Source organism: Stylophora pistillata, chromosome 4, assembly GCF_964205215.1.
Source record: "Stylophora pistillata chromosome 4, jaStyPist1.2, whole genome shotgun sequence".
Classification (NCBI taxonomy): domain Eukaryota; kingdom Metazoa; phylum Cnidaria; class Anthozoa; order Scleractinia; family Pocilloporidae; genus Stylophora; species Stylophora pistillata.
This window is the reverse complement of record NC_142522.1, coordinates 41093452-41108915: the sequence shown is the minus strand read 5'-3', so window position 1 is coordinate 41108915 and position 15464 is coordinate 41093452. Positions and strand designations below refer to the sequence as shown.

Here is a 15464-nt window from a genome sequence, read left to right as displayed (position 1 = left end):
AACTCCAAATAGAGAGGCGATGGCCACTTTGTTGTTCTCAACATATCGGCCATCCAAGCTTCCGCCATTTTTTAAAGCTGGACCGTACAAAACGCTTGGAAAATGTGCCACTAACAGGCTACTTCAAAAAACTTGCTGACTCTTATGCCACATTTCTTGAAATTTAAGATAAACCATTCCCTTGACTCATCAGGAGGAGAATGAAGCAATTCAACCCTTCGAAGTTTGAAGGGATCCATAACTGTACTCGACCGCGGGAAACTAAACATTCCCGCTTTTGCTTACGCATATTTATATGAAATCCAATCTCCAAATGTCAATAGGCCGATCCAGCCCCTAATAAACAAAAGGCTTCATTGTACCCAGCAGGAACAGAGATTGTACAAATTCAAGCAACTACTCAGATTACTGCGAGCAATTATCGAAAAAGGCTGTCAAGGCGATGATGGAAACTTATCCGGTTTATGACGTCACTCCATAGCAACCAGCCTTTTCGAATATTTGAACTTCCGTTTACCTGTGGCTCGTGACGCGAGAAGGTACAAATATCAGAAGTATAGTTCCACTCAGCCTTGCAAGATCAATCATTTTTTCGCTGGCTCCGGTTTGGTAATTACCCTGCCGATTACACCAACTTTCGCAAACGTGCTTCTTTGCAATGTCTCCTACAACTTTCTTTCAAGTTGTTTTGTTGGGCTTTTTCTTTACGGTGCTGGTTGGCTCAACTAATCTTTCGTCGAAGTCACCCAACTGTAACGTCAACTACAATTTCTACGCCGGTCCCAACTCCAAGAAAATCGAAAATATACTCTCTTTGGTTCAGCAACAACTGGCCAGGCTGGAACAAGAAATGAATGCATTGAAGAGGAACCAAAACTGTGCGAAACAAAACGGTAAAGATATGCTGCTAACGTTACCTTTGAGTGCCGTAAACTAGTCGTTTTTTTAAACAAATCATGATTAATAACTACTTGATTTGGAGCTTGGTTTTATTCATGCAGGCTTCACGTGATAACAATTTTATTTTATTTATAGTTTTTAAGAACTGCGCTGAAGCTTACAAGTCTGGCAGAAAGATCAGTGGAGTGTATAAAATCGATCCCGATGGTTTGGGTGAATTTGAAGTCTTCTGTGATCAGACAGCAGCCGGCGGAGGATGGACGGTGTTTCAGAAAAGATTTGACGGCTCCGTAGATTTCTTTCGAGACTGGAATGAATACAAACGAGGCTTCGGTAATCTGAAAGGCGAGTTTTGGCTCGGACTAGACAAGATTCATCGCCTGACTGCAAACAGCAGTAACAAGCTTCGTGTTGACTTGGAAGACTTCCATGGTAAAACAGCGTTTGCAGAATACAGTTCATTTTCTGTGGCGAGTGAGAGAGCGAAATACCTTTTAAGTCTGGGTCGATATTCAGGTAAAATTGAATTTTGATAGCGAAAGATTTAGGATAACATTTCATAGTAAAACGTAGCGCGATTAAAACATGACGTTTTGGCGATACGTCACCATTATCAAATGTAGATTATTGGTTATCCTATCTAAAGAAAGGAAAGTGTGAAACTACATCAGATCAAAATGAGATGGAGTAGGACAAGAGAAAGTACATAATTAAATGAAGAGATTCATTGGAATGGAGCCTTTTTGAGTGTCTCGTTTTCCTTATTAGAAGCATCTCATAAATGAGGCACTTAAACTTTCTACGGCTCTTCTTTAGGATGGCGAAGCTCGTGAAGATTGTTTGGTCTTTGATTGTGTTCTTCCTTAAAGTGTTTAAAACGATGTCGGAATATTTATGCTTCTCAATACTAAGGTGGAGGTGACGGTTCGTGTAACTTCTATAGTTCGCATCACACGAATTACATTTAAATTCACACACAACGCTTGTTGGTTTACAAGTGAGGACTTTGTTTCCGTGACTTTTAAATCTTCCGAGGTTTTCCTACTTGTGAAAAGTGGTTGTAGTACACGGTCGATTATCTTTCCAAGGTCGCTTAGCTGTCTGCGCACGGTGTCGACGGATTTCTGATCTTTGAAAGTCAAGATAATTATTTTCTGTGGCGAGTGAGTATTCCAAATACTGGCTGGGTCTAGAAAGTTATTCAGGTAAAGTTGAGTTTTACCTGTATACATTTTGTCTATATCGTTATTTCAAATTCATAACTGGAATACTTACTGGGCGGCTCGTATGAACCGCAAAGCGCTCATCATTCTCAGTCCAGTGTTGTTTTTCGAATTCTCTGGTCAGTAAGGGCCTATGGTGTTAATATGATAAGTAAAATAGAACTTGAACATAGTCGCCTATAGATACAGACTTTGTTTTCTCGTGTTCAACTCGATATTTTACCAGTAAGCGCAGCAGGGTTTCAACCCTTTTTAGAAGGAATTTTAGGAAAGTAGGTTTCCTATTGAAGCACTCAGTGACTTTGTTTCGAATTCCAGCATCGTAATGGATGTTTAAGGAATTTCATCTTAAATGGTATATGATTTTTTAAAGGAAGCGTTAGCCGAAGCATCTGAATTCATCATGCAAGTGACTAATTTTTAAAATTTGGTTTTCAGGCACGGCTGGTGATTCTCTCAGTTATCATAACGGCTCAGCATTTACCACAAAAGACCAGAATAATGACGCCAACTTAAGGGCTAACTGTGCCTCTTCTTTTAAAGGCGCCTGGTGGTACAATTATTGCCATTATTCAAACCTCAATGGCTTGTACCTCAAAGGTAAATCCGACAGTAAGGGAGTTTGTTGGTATCACTGGAAAAGATATGATTCTCTTAAGAGGTCTGAGATGAAGATTCGCCCAAAGGACTTCTAAGGTTCAGTATTGGTTACTTTGTGTCGAACAAAAGATGAGAAGAAAGAAACTAGAAAGAGAGAAACTACGAGGACGGTTCCTTTTGCTTTAGCTTTGTTTCTCATGTTCTTTTAAGAAATCGCGAGCCGGTAGGTTAAAGTTAGAGTTAAAGTTAAAGTTAGAGCTGCTGATAAAGCATTGAAAAGAAAAATAGTGTATTTTTAGCTGCGTTTCTGGTCCTAACAAAGGCGAAAGAATGGGGAAAAAAGAATTTACAGTCTCTGTAACATTTATTAAAGTCACCGAGGTGTTGAAGAGACTCCATATTTCTTGAAGCAGCGCGTGCTAAGCTTTTCAAATGAGCCGCTGAAATGTTCTTTGCGAGGCTTAACAATTTCATGTTCATGGAAGAAACTGAATAAGCATAAGAGAGTCAAACGAATTTTGCTTTTTCCTTTGTAAAATGTTTCTGTATCGCTTTTTTCCTGATTTCGTTTCATATTTTTTTGAGCCATCAACAATTACTGAGTTTACTCCAAAGTTTGCATTATCGCCATGAAAGACCATTGGGAAAGTGCACATTTAAGATGGGCGTAAAACTTCAGTGCTTCTCGTAATAACTCTTTTAACTAACTCTTAAACTTCTTTTTCCATGAATTAACTTTACAAGTCGCTTTCGTACTTGTCAACCTGTGTTGGTTTAAGTCCAGCATTGGAATTAAATTGTGGTATACTTGTGTTTCTTACAAACGATATAGTCGGATGAAAAATATCACGCGCCCGTAAAACTAAGAGACTCATCATCTCCCTGACAGTCTTCATGAAAAAGAAGCTTTCGACGCAGTGCTAGAGGTTTAAGCTGTGCGTAAACAGCTGGGAGAATGTGCCTGCTTTAGCCTTATGATCCCTGCTCCTACAGCCCTCTGTCTCACTGTTCTGTAGCTCTCTATCCACTATGGCATGACAGCTTCCCATTTCTTAGTCTCAGATGACTGAAGTTCAATATAATGGACACACTAGAAATGCATAATAGACTGCGGCACCGAGTATTATGAGCCAGGGTGAGTATTCAGGATCTAAGAGGAGGGGGTCCAGGGGGCCCGGGGTCCCCTATTATTTTGGTTAAGAAATAAACTCAGAGGGAAGAAAAACTGGAAGGTGTACATACACATACAAAACTGCCCCTCACCTTTAGCTCAAAGTCTGGATCCCGCCACTGGTATTGCACTTGGCCGCCCACTCTGCGATCCGCTTGACTGACTACTTCGAGATGCTACAAAGTCAAAGAATATTGCAGGACGCTAAAGTCTCCATGTATAAATTTGAAACGCTACAGAGGCTGACTCATTTTTGAAGTCGGAAGAGCTTGAACTCATTTGAAACGCTACGGAGGATGACTCATTTTTGAAGTCGGAAGAGCTTTAGCTCATATGAGCCGACCCCAAATTGTGGGTGAGTCGTTGATCCCTGAGAAATCAATGATGTGTTTCCTAAGACATCCATGATTCTTTCCCCCAACAGAAATTCTTCTCTTAATGCGCTCGAAAGCTTTCTTTTCTATTTCATGATAGAAGCTGACGAACGTATTTAACAAGCTCGACATGATGTAAACTTGTCGGTGATGACTTGGGGAAAAGTGGGAAGAACGCTCCGGGGCGTGGCCTTTGGTCAGAACCAAAAAGTTATCTGAGAGGTTAGCCATTTCTAAAGATAAACTATTGAAAGCAGATGTTAAAATATTTCAAACTACCTGTTAAGGCGAAAATCAGTGGACATGACAAGAAGATAAGTGCATACAAAAACCTTCATAGAGAATGATTACCAGTTTAAAGATCCTTTACATTTGAGACTTAAAGGTCTCGCGCATTAAGCAACGAAAATGGGAAAAAGTAGCGAGATCCGAAAGACCCTTTAAAAACAGTTGATATTGTGCTGCTTTTTTGACGGTTGACGGTGCATATTTATTCTTTTTGACGGTTCAATTTTAGGCCCTTTGACCATAGTTAATCCCCTCTACTAACTATGTTTTGACGGCTGACGTTAAACCCCTTGAGACCCTCTAAAGATGGAAGTTAAGTCTATGACATAAATATCTAAAGCGTATATCTCCGTATGTTTCATATAATCTGAAAATTACCCGCTTTGCTTCAGTTGTTGCGGAGAAGTTGCTCAGAATTACCTTTTACATAGAGCAACATTGCGGTGGACTTGAATTCTGTGGGATAGCTAGATAGATAGCTTTCTTAGAAAGTAAAATCATTGCAGCCCTCGGGCCGACTGAAATACGACTTACTTTGCAATGGGAACAAATTATCTCTTACTCTAAGATAACTACAATAAAAGCCGCGAAGTGTAATCTACAATAAAATACAATAAGAGAAGTATCAAAAACCAAAATACAAATAATTAAGATAGCTACTAATAATTAAAACTGTTCGCCATGATGAATGTGTTTTTGAACCTATTTGTCTTACAAATCGATAGCTTGAAGTATCTCTGGCTGCGGGTGCGATGGGTGGACTCGTTGCGTGGGGGCAGCAGATCATGGAGCTTGTGGTTTTCGTCCCTTACAATCTAATCAAATAGAGTATCATACAAGATCTCCCTCCGCTCGTACAGTGACGCAATGTCAAGAGCTACTAGAGCCTCAGCGTAGGTTAAGTTAGGTTGAATCATCCGCAACGCGCGTTTTTGCAATCTTTCCATTTCATTAGACAGATATTGCGGCAAAGAATGATGAAAAACTGGGCACGCATATTCTAATACAGGGCGTATACATGTTGTATAGAAAAGTAGCATATCCTCGGATGGAACTTTAGCGCGCTTTAGCTGTTTTAGAAAGTACAAACGCTTCGTAGCCTTTTTGCATATAGATTCTACATGGGCGTTCCACCTGAGGTTGTCCGAGACTATCACTCCCAACAACCTTACGGATGAAACAACTTTGATTTGCTTGTCATTGATAGTCATAATATGATCAAACAGATTACCTGATCTGGAGAGTGATATTCTCAGTTCTTTACATTTAGACTCATTGAATTGGAAACCATCAACTTCTGACTGTTTTACAAGCTCATCTATACGTAATTACTTGTAGCTAGACCTATTCTTCAATACTAATTCGACAAGAGTGGTGTCATTAACGTATTTCCAAATAATTGTGTCTGTTACAGAAAGATTATTTATCAGGGGGAGGGAGAAAAAGGAAAGAGGTTCAACACTGATGGCCTGTATCTTAGTATTTGTTGCTCTCTACACGAAAGCAGAAGTAAAACTATCATCTTTCAAACCGGCAGTCTAAATCCCACAGGGATCAACGAACGCTTTTCATTCCACTAATTTATTCGTGTTTTTCTTTTTGCCATGTTCCCACCAATAACACAGCTCCATTTTCTGCCTCTAAAAGCACACACAACCCACAATTTCTCTATTCGCTCCGACGAAGGGCTAACGCTCGAAACGTCAGCTTTTGTAATCGTTACTGTGGCCAATTCACCATTTCAACTTTGTTGATATATCCAAATTAAAACTATTAGAAACAAGCTGGAGCAGATGAGAGATGTTTCTCCTCCTTGGAGATAACAGCGGGTTTCGTGTTTTCATCACAGTTATAAACCGCGACTATGGTCTTGCGTCGGTGGGGAGTAATCCAAGATAATTTGGTTTTTAGAGCGTTTTCGATGGAGTTTCCGTAAAAACCAAAACCATAGTAATTACAACGGCCAAAAGACGACAGGAAAAAAAGACCCAATGAGAACTCAAAGAAAAGCCAAAAAAACTGCACGGATCAATCATAGAACGAACTAAAGCAATTATCATTATCCTTAATCGATTATGGACCAAAATCGTTTACCGGTGTCAGCATTACAAATTGCTTTTGTGAAAAACAATAATTTTTCTCAGCTCTGCGATTCTTGCGATATCGGTTTTCGCGTGCAATTTGACACGGAATTCCCTCGTCTGATAATAAATATTTCCTCATTATTACGTTCGCTTCTTGTACACTGTTACGAGGAAATTTCGAAAATGTTGGTTCGCTATGCTAGAGGTTCGCCGAAACTTGAACGGGGACAGATACCATGTATTAAAAGCCTGGAAAGTTAATCAGTTGGCACCTAGAGTTCATTCGAAAATGAAAGACAAGATGATTCCGCCTATTTTCATTACTAACATGAACCAAGTTTTTAATTTCTACAATCACAAGAATTACTCTCATTGAAATGCCCTTTCACAGTAACTAGTTTATATAAGGCTAATTATGAAACTTGTTCTAGAGCAAGACATTTGCCGCGCACCGTCAGAGATGTCTAAGTTCTTCGCCGGAGGTATTAGAAACTTGCTATCTAAGTTTTACGGTCTACGCAAAGTTGTACGTAGGGTGAAGTAACATGAATTTTTTGCGGGAAAAAGCATTAACATTGTCACACTTGTTACATAAAGAAGGGTGTACCATAGCGAATGTGCGTTTCTCGTGCGGTCGCAAACGAGTTCACACAGCTTGAATGTCCAAGTTTATAAAATTTCTTTAGGTTTCGCAACCGTTAACTTGCATATTAATTGAAAAAAAATTATCGCTCAGAGATGGAAAACTTTCGATCTATCGCTAGGAAGCGAGTTAAAAGATACAGGCGTGAACCGGTTAAGGTTGGTTTAAACCTTTTACATTTGATGGGGAGAATTCGTCAAGGTATCAAAGGTATTACTTTTTCCAGCGCGCTTCCCTCAAACAGATGTTACTAACTCAAATAAGAGAGAACTAATTTTGGGAGAGAGGATCATTGTTTGAATTGAAAATATTATCAAACTCACAAAAGGACGCCGATGCACCGTCGACAAAATATCTTTGGACATTATATCGCCTTATACCGCCTCCCGGTTGGCTCAATTGGTTAGAGCGCTGGACTGTTGTGCGGGAGGTCGAGGTCGATGGTTCGAGCCCCGGCCGGACCAACACTCAAGGTCTTAAAATAACTGAGGAGAATGCGCTACCTTTCTTTAATAAGAAATGGATAGACATTCTAGTCTTCTCGGATAAGGACGAATAAACCGTAGGTCCCGTCTCCTGCATCTATTAATTAGATAATTTGGTTAGGCAGGGGACGTTAAAGAACCCACTCACGAGATCACTGTGATGTGGTCTGGCCTGTTTACTGGGAATTGGGGGGAGGGGGCATCTTCAAATAAGTTTCCTTCGATTGTTTGTAAACTGCTGAAGCAGTCTGGCCAAAGTCCCCCGAACAGTGTTGTGATGCGCATTTGATCATATCGACATGTTAATTTGAGCAATATAAATATTAAATTATTATTATTATTATTATTATTATTATTATTATTATTATTATCACACTTCATCTCCGACAAATATATCAGGCTGATGTGTTGAATAAAATTTCCAAAATATTTCAATGCTGACTTTTAAGACTAGGTGTTTTCGTTTATTAATGTCATTTATGTTATTTAACACAAAACTCGATAAAATCTCCCATGCTACCCCAGGAATGATGCAAAATAAACTATATTAGACTCCAAACTTTGCATAGATTTCACGTGACCACAGGATGGTTCACCGTCAGAAGTTCATTGTCGACCATGCCCGGTTCCCAGTAATGACCCCAAAGCATTCACACGAGAGCTTCTGCTTCGTATTCTTTTCTTTACAAAACTTATTATGACCAACCATTTATAAAAAATAGACTAAAAGGCCCGATTGTTGTATATCGATCTAAATAATTCAAACGGCTATCAATGATAAATAAACTTCATTTCATGAAAATCAATTTCTCGAAAGCAAATTGATCCAGTCCTCGTGGAAGTACTGGGAGTCGACAATTTATTGTTTTTTTTTTTTATCCCAGAAAGTTCTACAGTATTCTCAAACGCTTCGCAGAGAAGCATTGCCATGCAGACTTCGATACCTCAATCTCCACTGTGAAGTATCAGATGTTACTTCAACACCTGTCTGAACTCCGAGAAAATTGTAAACACACCTACGCCGACATTTCACACTGCTCACATATACAACATTAAAGGAAACTAAACGGATGCGGGGTAAGCCAGAAAAGGCTTCTGGGAAACTAGACCTTAAATTGCTAAAAAAAAAGATCTGCGGATTTTTTCCTCTAGAGATGAAATAATTGATTTGGTGTTTCCTATTAGAAGGTGACCCCTCTTATGAACTTATTGATATTATTGTTGATTCTGTAGTTTACAAGGACTGCGCTGAAGCGTTCAAGTTTGGCGTCAAGATCAGTGGTGTGAACAAAATCGATCCCGATGGTTTGGGATAAATTGAAGTCTTCTGTGATCATAAAACAGCCGGCGGAGGGTGGACGGTGTTTCAGAAGATATATAACGCCGCTGTAGATTTCTTCCGCACTTGGGATGACTACAAGAGAGGCCTTGCCAAGGTGAAAGGCGAGCTTTGGCTCGTCCTGGACAAGATTCATTATCTGACCGCAAACAGCGGTTTGTGTTGACTTGGAAGACTTGGTAAAGCAGCGTTTGCAGAGTACAGTTCATTTTCATTTTTTGTGGCGAGTGAGAATGCGAAATACCAGCTGAGTTTGGGGAGCTATTCAGGTAAAATTGAGTTTTTCTTATTTAAATTTGCCTAGTATTTAGTTATCTACACCTGGACTACTTACTGGGCGGTTCTTATGAATAGCAAAAGCGTTCATCGTTTTCAATCTAGGGTTGTTTGTCGATTTCTTGAATTCTCCTGTCAGTAAGGGCCTAAAGTGTTTATATAATGAGAAAAATAATGCATGGCTGCTTGTATGATGAATTTTTAAAACTTGGTTCTCAGACACGGCTGGTGATTCTTTCAGTGTTCATGATGGCTTAGCATTTTCCACAAAGATCGGGATAATGACGCGCACTCAAGCGATAACTGTGACATCTATGGTAAAGGTGCCTGGTGGTACGAGAAATGCCATGACTCAAACCTCAATAGCTTGTACATCAAAGGCAAATCCGACTGGCACAGATTTATCTGGTATCACTGGAAAACCAATCCTGAGTCTACGCGATGAAGATTCGCCCAAAGGACTTTTGAGGTTCAATATCGATTACTTTGTGTTGAACAAAAGATGAGAAGAAAGAAACTACAAGGAGAACTGATGCTTTTGCTTCAGTTTTCTTGCAGCTGTTCTTAAACAAATCACACGTCGGTAGGTCGTGATTCAAAGTTAGAGCTACTGATAAGGCCTTGAAAAGAAAAATTGTATTTTTGTAGCTGAGTTTGTGGTCTTAACAAAGGCGAAACTATGGGAAAAAAAGAATGTGCAGTCGCTGTAACACTAATTAACGTCGCTGAAAATAAAGAATATGCATTCGCTGTAACATCAACTCTTTTAATGTGGCTTCATTTTGTAGAATCGTATGTCACTTTGACCTGTGAAGATAACCTAGTGAACCATTTCTCTTAAAGAAGCCGACAGAGGATTCATACTATCCACCCATTTAGTTTATGATATGCGCTAGAGACGAGAGACTAAACAGTTGCGTGGTTGGTTAAAATTTTAATAAAAAGGTAACAAGTGCCAGCAAGAGTAAACATAGGTCGTGGGTCGCAGATGGGTTTTCCTTTTTTTTTTTTAAGTTACGAATCTCAATCTAGTTCAGAGTTCATACTTGCTATTCTACAAACGAGTAGACGCCCGCGGGATTTCAAAAGTCCGTATCTCCCCAGAGGAAATTGACTTTCGAGGACAAATTTTCGTGGAGAGGACAGAGATTGATATTTATCTATGATCTTGAGCATGGAAGTACTTTTCTGATAAACAAGTGGTGGGCAGTACAAGAAAAAGTGCATTTGTAGACATTTTAATATTTCACTTTTCATCAAACGCATGTTCCAGATTGTCGATGATAACGTTTTTTAGCAAAAATCTAAATTGATCCGGACTAGATGATTTCCTCTTGACACGCTTTGTTTATTTTCCATATACCGGTGCCAAATACGGTCATGCTTCAAAAAAATATCAAGGAAGCATGGATCGAGCAAAGTTGACAAACTTTGATGCCCACTGGGGTCGATCGAGGAACCGAAGTCAAGTGGGTTTCAAGATTTCCCTAGCAACAGACTTTTAGTTAAATGCCACACCCCCCCCCCCCCCCCCTCCTATAAATCCCGGTAAACGCTTAGGTATCAGCCATCATTTGAATCTTTGGTACTACTTAAATAAATCATTTTGATGAGAAGCTGCTTTTAAATGGCGGCAATATAAACATGACGGCTGATGGTTGTGTGGTTTGTTTGTTTGTTTGTTTTTTCCATTTTGAAGACTGAAGGATAAAATTTAGGATATTTGATGCTGAAGGTTGAGTTTTAAGCCTGACGGTAAACAGGAAGATATTTCTTCATGTGGTTTAATTTGCTATCAACTTTTTCATGATTTGTTTAAGTTATTAGCTATTTTGAGGTCTTTTTAGTCTTCTCATGACAGAGTTGAGTAAGGCGTACTGTCAAGACCTTTGATAATTAGTTTCAAACCATACCTTAACACGGATGAAAGGAAAGTTAGATTTGCAAGCGCAGTGGAAGTATTTTTCTAACTTCCATGATGCTTCTCCCCAACAGAAATTCTTGTCTTGAATCACTCGAAAGCTTTCTCTTGTACTCCACGATAGAAGCTCACAAAGATTTTTAGGTTTTTAACACGCTCGACATGATGTAAACTTGTCAGTAGTGAGTTCAGGGGAGAAAGGTGGGAATAACGCTCCGGCCGTGGTGTGGCCTTTGGCCAGAATCAAAAAGTTATCAGAGAAGTTAGCCACTTCTAAAGATAAACTATTGAAAACAAATATTAAAATATTTTCAAACTATCAGTTAAGGCGAAAATCAATGCACATGACAATAAAATAAGTGTATATAAAAACCTGCTTGGAGAATGTTTACCAGTGTAAAGATCCTTTAAACCTTTGAGACTAAGATCTCGCGCGGTAGCAGCGAAAATGGGAAATAGCAGCGAGATCCGGAAGACCTTTTAATGACAGTTGATATTGTACTGCTTTTTTGACAGTTTACGGTGTATATTTATCCTTTTTGACGGTTCAATTTTAGGCCTTTGACGGCTGACGTTTAAACCCCTTGAGACCCTCTAAAGATGGAGGTTAAGTCTAACATATAGAGCCTATTTCCGTATGTTTCACGTGATCTGAACAGTACCCCTCTTTGTTTCAGTTGTTATGGAGAAGTTGCTCAGAAATACCTTTTACTTGGAGTAACGTTGCGGTGGATTTGAATTCTGTGGGAGGGAGGAAAAGGAATTGAAAGAGGTTCAACACTGGTGGCTTGTGTCTTGTTATTTGTTGTTCTCTGCACGAAAGCAGAAGTAAAACTATTAGAAACAAGAACGGGTGAGAGATGTTTCTCCTCCTTGGAGATAACAGAGGGTTTCATGTTTTCTCCACAGTTACAAACCGCGACTAATGGTCTTGCGTCGGTGGGGGGTAATCCAAGATAATTTGGTTTTTAGAGCGTTTTCGATGGAGTTTCCGTAAAACTAAAACCATGGTAATTACAACGGCCAAAAGACGACAGGAAAAGAAGAGCCAATGAGCACTCAAAGGAAAACCAAACAAACCGCCTGGATCACTCACAGAGCGAACTAAAGCAAAATTAATGTAACCCAGATTACTTTTGCTCATTCGATTGAACAATTGCGTTATCCAACGATTTGATGATGTAAATTGGCCACCGTAAAGAGTTTCAAAGCTGACCTTTCGGGCGTTAGCCCTTCCTCGGAGCGAACGGGGCTGAGCGAACTGAGGAACTCGTCAAACGCCCATCTTTTAATTCTTGCTTTCTGTGATCATTATCTTCAACTGATTATGGATCAAAATCATTTACCGTGTCAGCATGGCAAATTGCTTTTATGAAAAACAAGTCTTTTTCTCAGCCTCGTGATTCGTGCAATATCGGTTTTCGCGTGCAATTTGACGTGGAATTCCCTCGTCTGGTAGTGAGTTTTCTCATATAATTGAGTCCGCTTTTTGTGCATTGTTATGTGGAATTTTCGAAAATGTTGGTTGGCTATGCTAGAAGTTCACCGAAACTTGAACAGGGACAGACATCATATTAAGCTTGGGAAGTTATTCGGACAGCTGGACCTAAAGTTCTCTCGAAACTGAAAAACGAGATCACTCCGCCTATTTTACTTTACGAAGATAAACAAAGTTTGGCTTCTACAATCATAATAATTATTTACATTGAAACTATTTTTCACAGTAACTAGTTTATATAAGGATAATTATGAAACTTGTTTCTAGAGCAAGATAACTGCTGTGCACCGTCAGCGGTGTCTAAGACGATCGAGAGGGATTAGAAACTTGCGATCTAAGCTTTACGGTCTACGCCAAGTTGTGCGTAAGGTAAATTAACCTAAACTTGCTGCGAAAATAAGCTTAAAAAGATGTCAAACTTGTTTCATAAAGAGGGGTGTACCACAGCGAATGTGCATGACTAGTGCAGTCGCGTATGAGTTGAAACAGCTTGGATGTCGTTTATTAAATTTCCTTACGGGTACGCAATCAGTTTGTATATTAATTGAAAAAATTGTTGCTTCTTCAAAGGAAAACCTTCGATCTACCGCTAGGAAACGAATTCAAAGATTCAGGCGTGAACCGTTTAAGACTGGGGGTAAACCTCTTGCATTGGATGGGGAGAATTCGTGAAGATAAGGGGCGAAACCCCTCGTTACTTTTTCCAGTGCGCCCCCCTCCCCGCCCCCCCCCCCCCCCCCCCCGCAAACAGATGTTAAGGATCCAAATAAGAGAGCACTAATTTTGGGAGAGAAGATCATTGTTTGAATCGAAAATATTATTAAACTCACAGAAAGGTGGCCGACGCACCGTCGACGAAACATCTTTCGTCATGCCTCACATTTGATCTCAGACAAATATATCAGGCTGATGCGTTGAACAAAATTTCCAAAATATGTCAATGTTCATTTTTAAGACTAGATGTATTCGTTTTTTAATGTTATTTATGTGACTTAACACTGACAAAAATCCATAAAATCCCCCAGGTCCACCCAGGAATGGTTCAAAATAAACTATATTAGACTACAAACTTTGCATATATTTTACGTGACGACAATATGGTTGACTGTCAGAAGTTCATTTTCGACCATCCCGGTTGCCAGTAATGACCCCAAAGCATTCATAGGAGAGGTCCTACTTCGTATTCTCTTCTTTACAAAACCTATTATGACCAACCATTTATAAAAAATAGACTAAAAGGCCCGACTGTTTTCATTGACATAAATAATTAAAACGGCTATCAGTAATAAATAAACTTCATTTTTTTAAAGCATTTTCTCGAAAGCAAATTGATCCAGTCCTCGTAGAAGTACTGGGAGGCGACGATCTATTTTTTTTTTTTTCTCCCAGAAAGTTCTACAGTATTCTCAAACGCCTCGCAGAGGAGCAATGCCATGCAGGCTTCAATATCTCAATTGCTTTTTGTGACTTGTAGGATATTCCTGATAGTTTGGTTTGTTGTGGCGGACGATGACTTTTGTGGAAGTATTTTTGAGGCTCAAGTTGGTAAGTTAAGTCTACCGTGCACCTTCAGGGCTGTCTCGCCTGCAAGCGATGTAGCGCGTCCGGTTTAAACTGTAGATATCTAAACCCCCATATCAAATTAAAGCTTATAGGACTGGCTATCAGACTATACCAAAAATTTTGAAAAAAATGAATTGTCGAATTCTTCACGGCTCCTAAATGCGAGCGCCCGAATCACCTTTTAAGAGCTACAAGTCAAAGGGAATTTGTTCGATTGCTCTCAAATTTTGACAGTACGTAGCTAGTTTTACATATAAACAACAAAAGTTTGTCTCCGAATTTTTTATTTCTAAATACTTTTTTTTTCAAGAGCGATTTTTGTACGATCAATCCACATTTTTTTAATCCTATTTCAAACATTTTCTGTAACTTTTCACTGAAATTGAATATGGCAAACCGCAGACACGTTTTTTTAGCGCTTTGGCCCCGGAAACGGAGGAACACATCAAATAAGCGAAAAACAAAATTCGCTTTAACATGTAACGTTCAAAAGGTGATTCGAACGCTCGCATTCAGAAGTCGTGAAAAATTCGACAACTCATTTTTTTTCAAAATTTTTCGTATAGTCTGATAGCCAGTCCCATAAGCTTTAATTTGATATAGAGGTTAAGATATCTACAGTTTAAACCGGACGCGCTACATCGCTTGCACGCGAGACACTCCTGAAGGTGCACGGTAACCTTAAATGCTCGTTTCAGACAAGCTGAATTACTCTAGGAGTTCTTGTTTGCGAATCAGCTAATTGCTCGCACAAACCTTTCTCAATTCGCAGGTCATGCCTTAGTTGGTCACGTCACGAACAAAACTGATGTTCTTGACGAGTTTGAATGCCAGCTTAAATGTATGGCAAATAACAGTTGCAAGTCGTTTAATATTCATCCCAAAGGCAATCATGCAAAATACATTTGTGAACTGAATAACACAACTCGGCAAATGAAGCCGGGTGATTTTAATCGGAAGAAAGGATCGACGTATTTTGGCTCTGTTCAGGTCAGTTTAATGCATGGACAGAAAACATGTTATTTAGCACGTTTATCGATTATCCAATGATTTCCAAAACATTCTTGAGTTGTCCTTTAGGAAAGTTCTAGTGGTTTCG

The 15464-nt window shown here is 39.4% G+C and overlaps 2 protein-coding genes and 1 long non-coding RNA gene across 4 annotated transcripts; all 3 read left to right on the top strand.

Moving 5' to 3' along the window:
* Positions 1-523: 523 nt before the first annotated feature.
* LOC111347028 (ficolin-1-like) lies at positions 524-3550 on the top strand. Its single transcript, XM_088758880.1, has 3 exons — positions 524-893; positions 1036-1416; positions 2562-3550. The coding sequence occupies exons 1-3, from the start codon at positions 659-661 to the stop codon at positions 2816-2818; spliced, it is 873 nt and encodes a 290-aa protein (XP_088615006.1). The 5' UTR covers positions 524-658; the 3' UTR covers positions 2819-3550.
* Positions 3551-8995: 5445 nt separating this feature from the next.
* On the top strand, positions 8996-10138 carry LOC148733760 (uncharacterized). Of its 2 annotated transcripts, none has more exons than XR_016000675.1 (2): positions 8996-9376; positions 9625-10138. It is a non-coding gene; the product is annotated as an uncharacterized LOC148733760 (long non-coding RNA). The 2 variants fall into 2 exon arrangements; XR_016000674.1 differs by having other exon boundaries at positions 9603-10138.
* A 4003-nt stretch (positions 10139-14141) lies between these two features.
* On the top strand, positions 14142-15415 carry LOC148733759 (uncharacterized). Its single transcript, XM_088758030.1, has 2 exons — positions 14142-14347; positions 15138-15415. Exons 1-2 carry the CDS (start codon positions 14236-14238, stop codon positions 15413-15415), a joined length of 390 nt encoding a protein of 129 aa, XP_088614156.1. The 5' UTR covers positions 14142-14235.
* Positions 15416-15464: the final 49 nt, after the last annotated feature.

Bases quoted from the DNA above. Each gene is read 5' to 3' on its own strand.
- LOC111347028 (XM_088758880.1), top strand. From the start codon at position 659: ATGTCTCCTACAACTTTCTTTCAAGTTGTTTTGTTGGGCTTTTTCTTT. The intron at 894-1,035 runs GTAAAGATATGC...TTTTATTTATAG, and splicing joins AAACTGTGCGAAACAAAACG to TTTTTAAGAACTGCGCTGAA. The intron at 1,417-2,561 runs GTAAAATTGAAT...TTTGGTTTTCAG, and splicing joins AAGTCTGGGTCGATATTCAG to GCACGGCTGGTGATTCTCTC.
- LOC148733759 (XM_088758030.1), top strand. From the start codon at position 14,236: ATGCAGGCTTCAATATCTCAATTGCTTTTTGTGACTTGTAGGATATTC. The intron at 14,348-15,137 runs GTAAGTTAAGTC...CTCAATTCGCAG, and splicing joins TATTTTTGAGGCTCAAGTTG to GTCATGCCTTAGTTGGTCAC.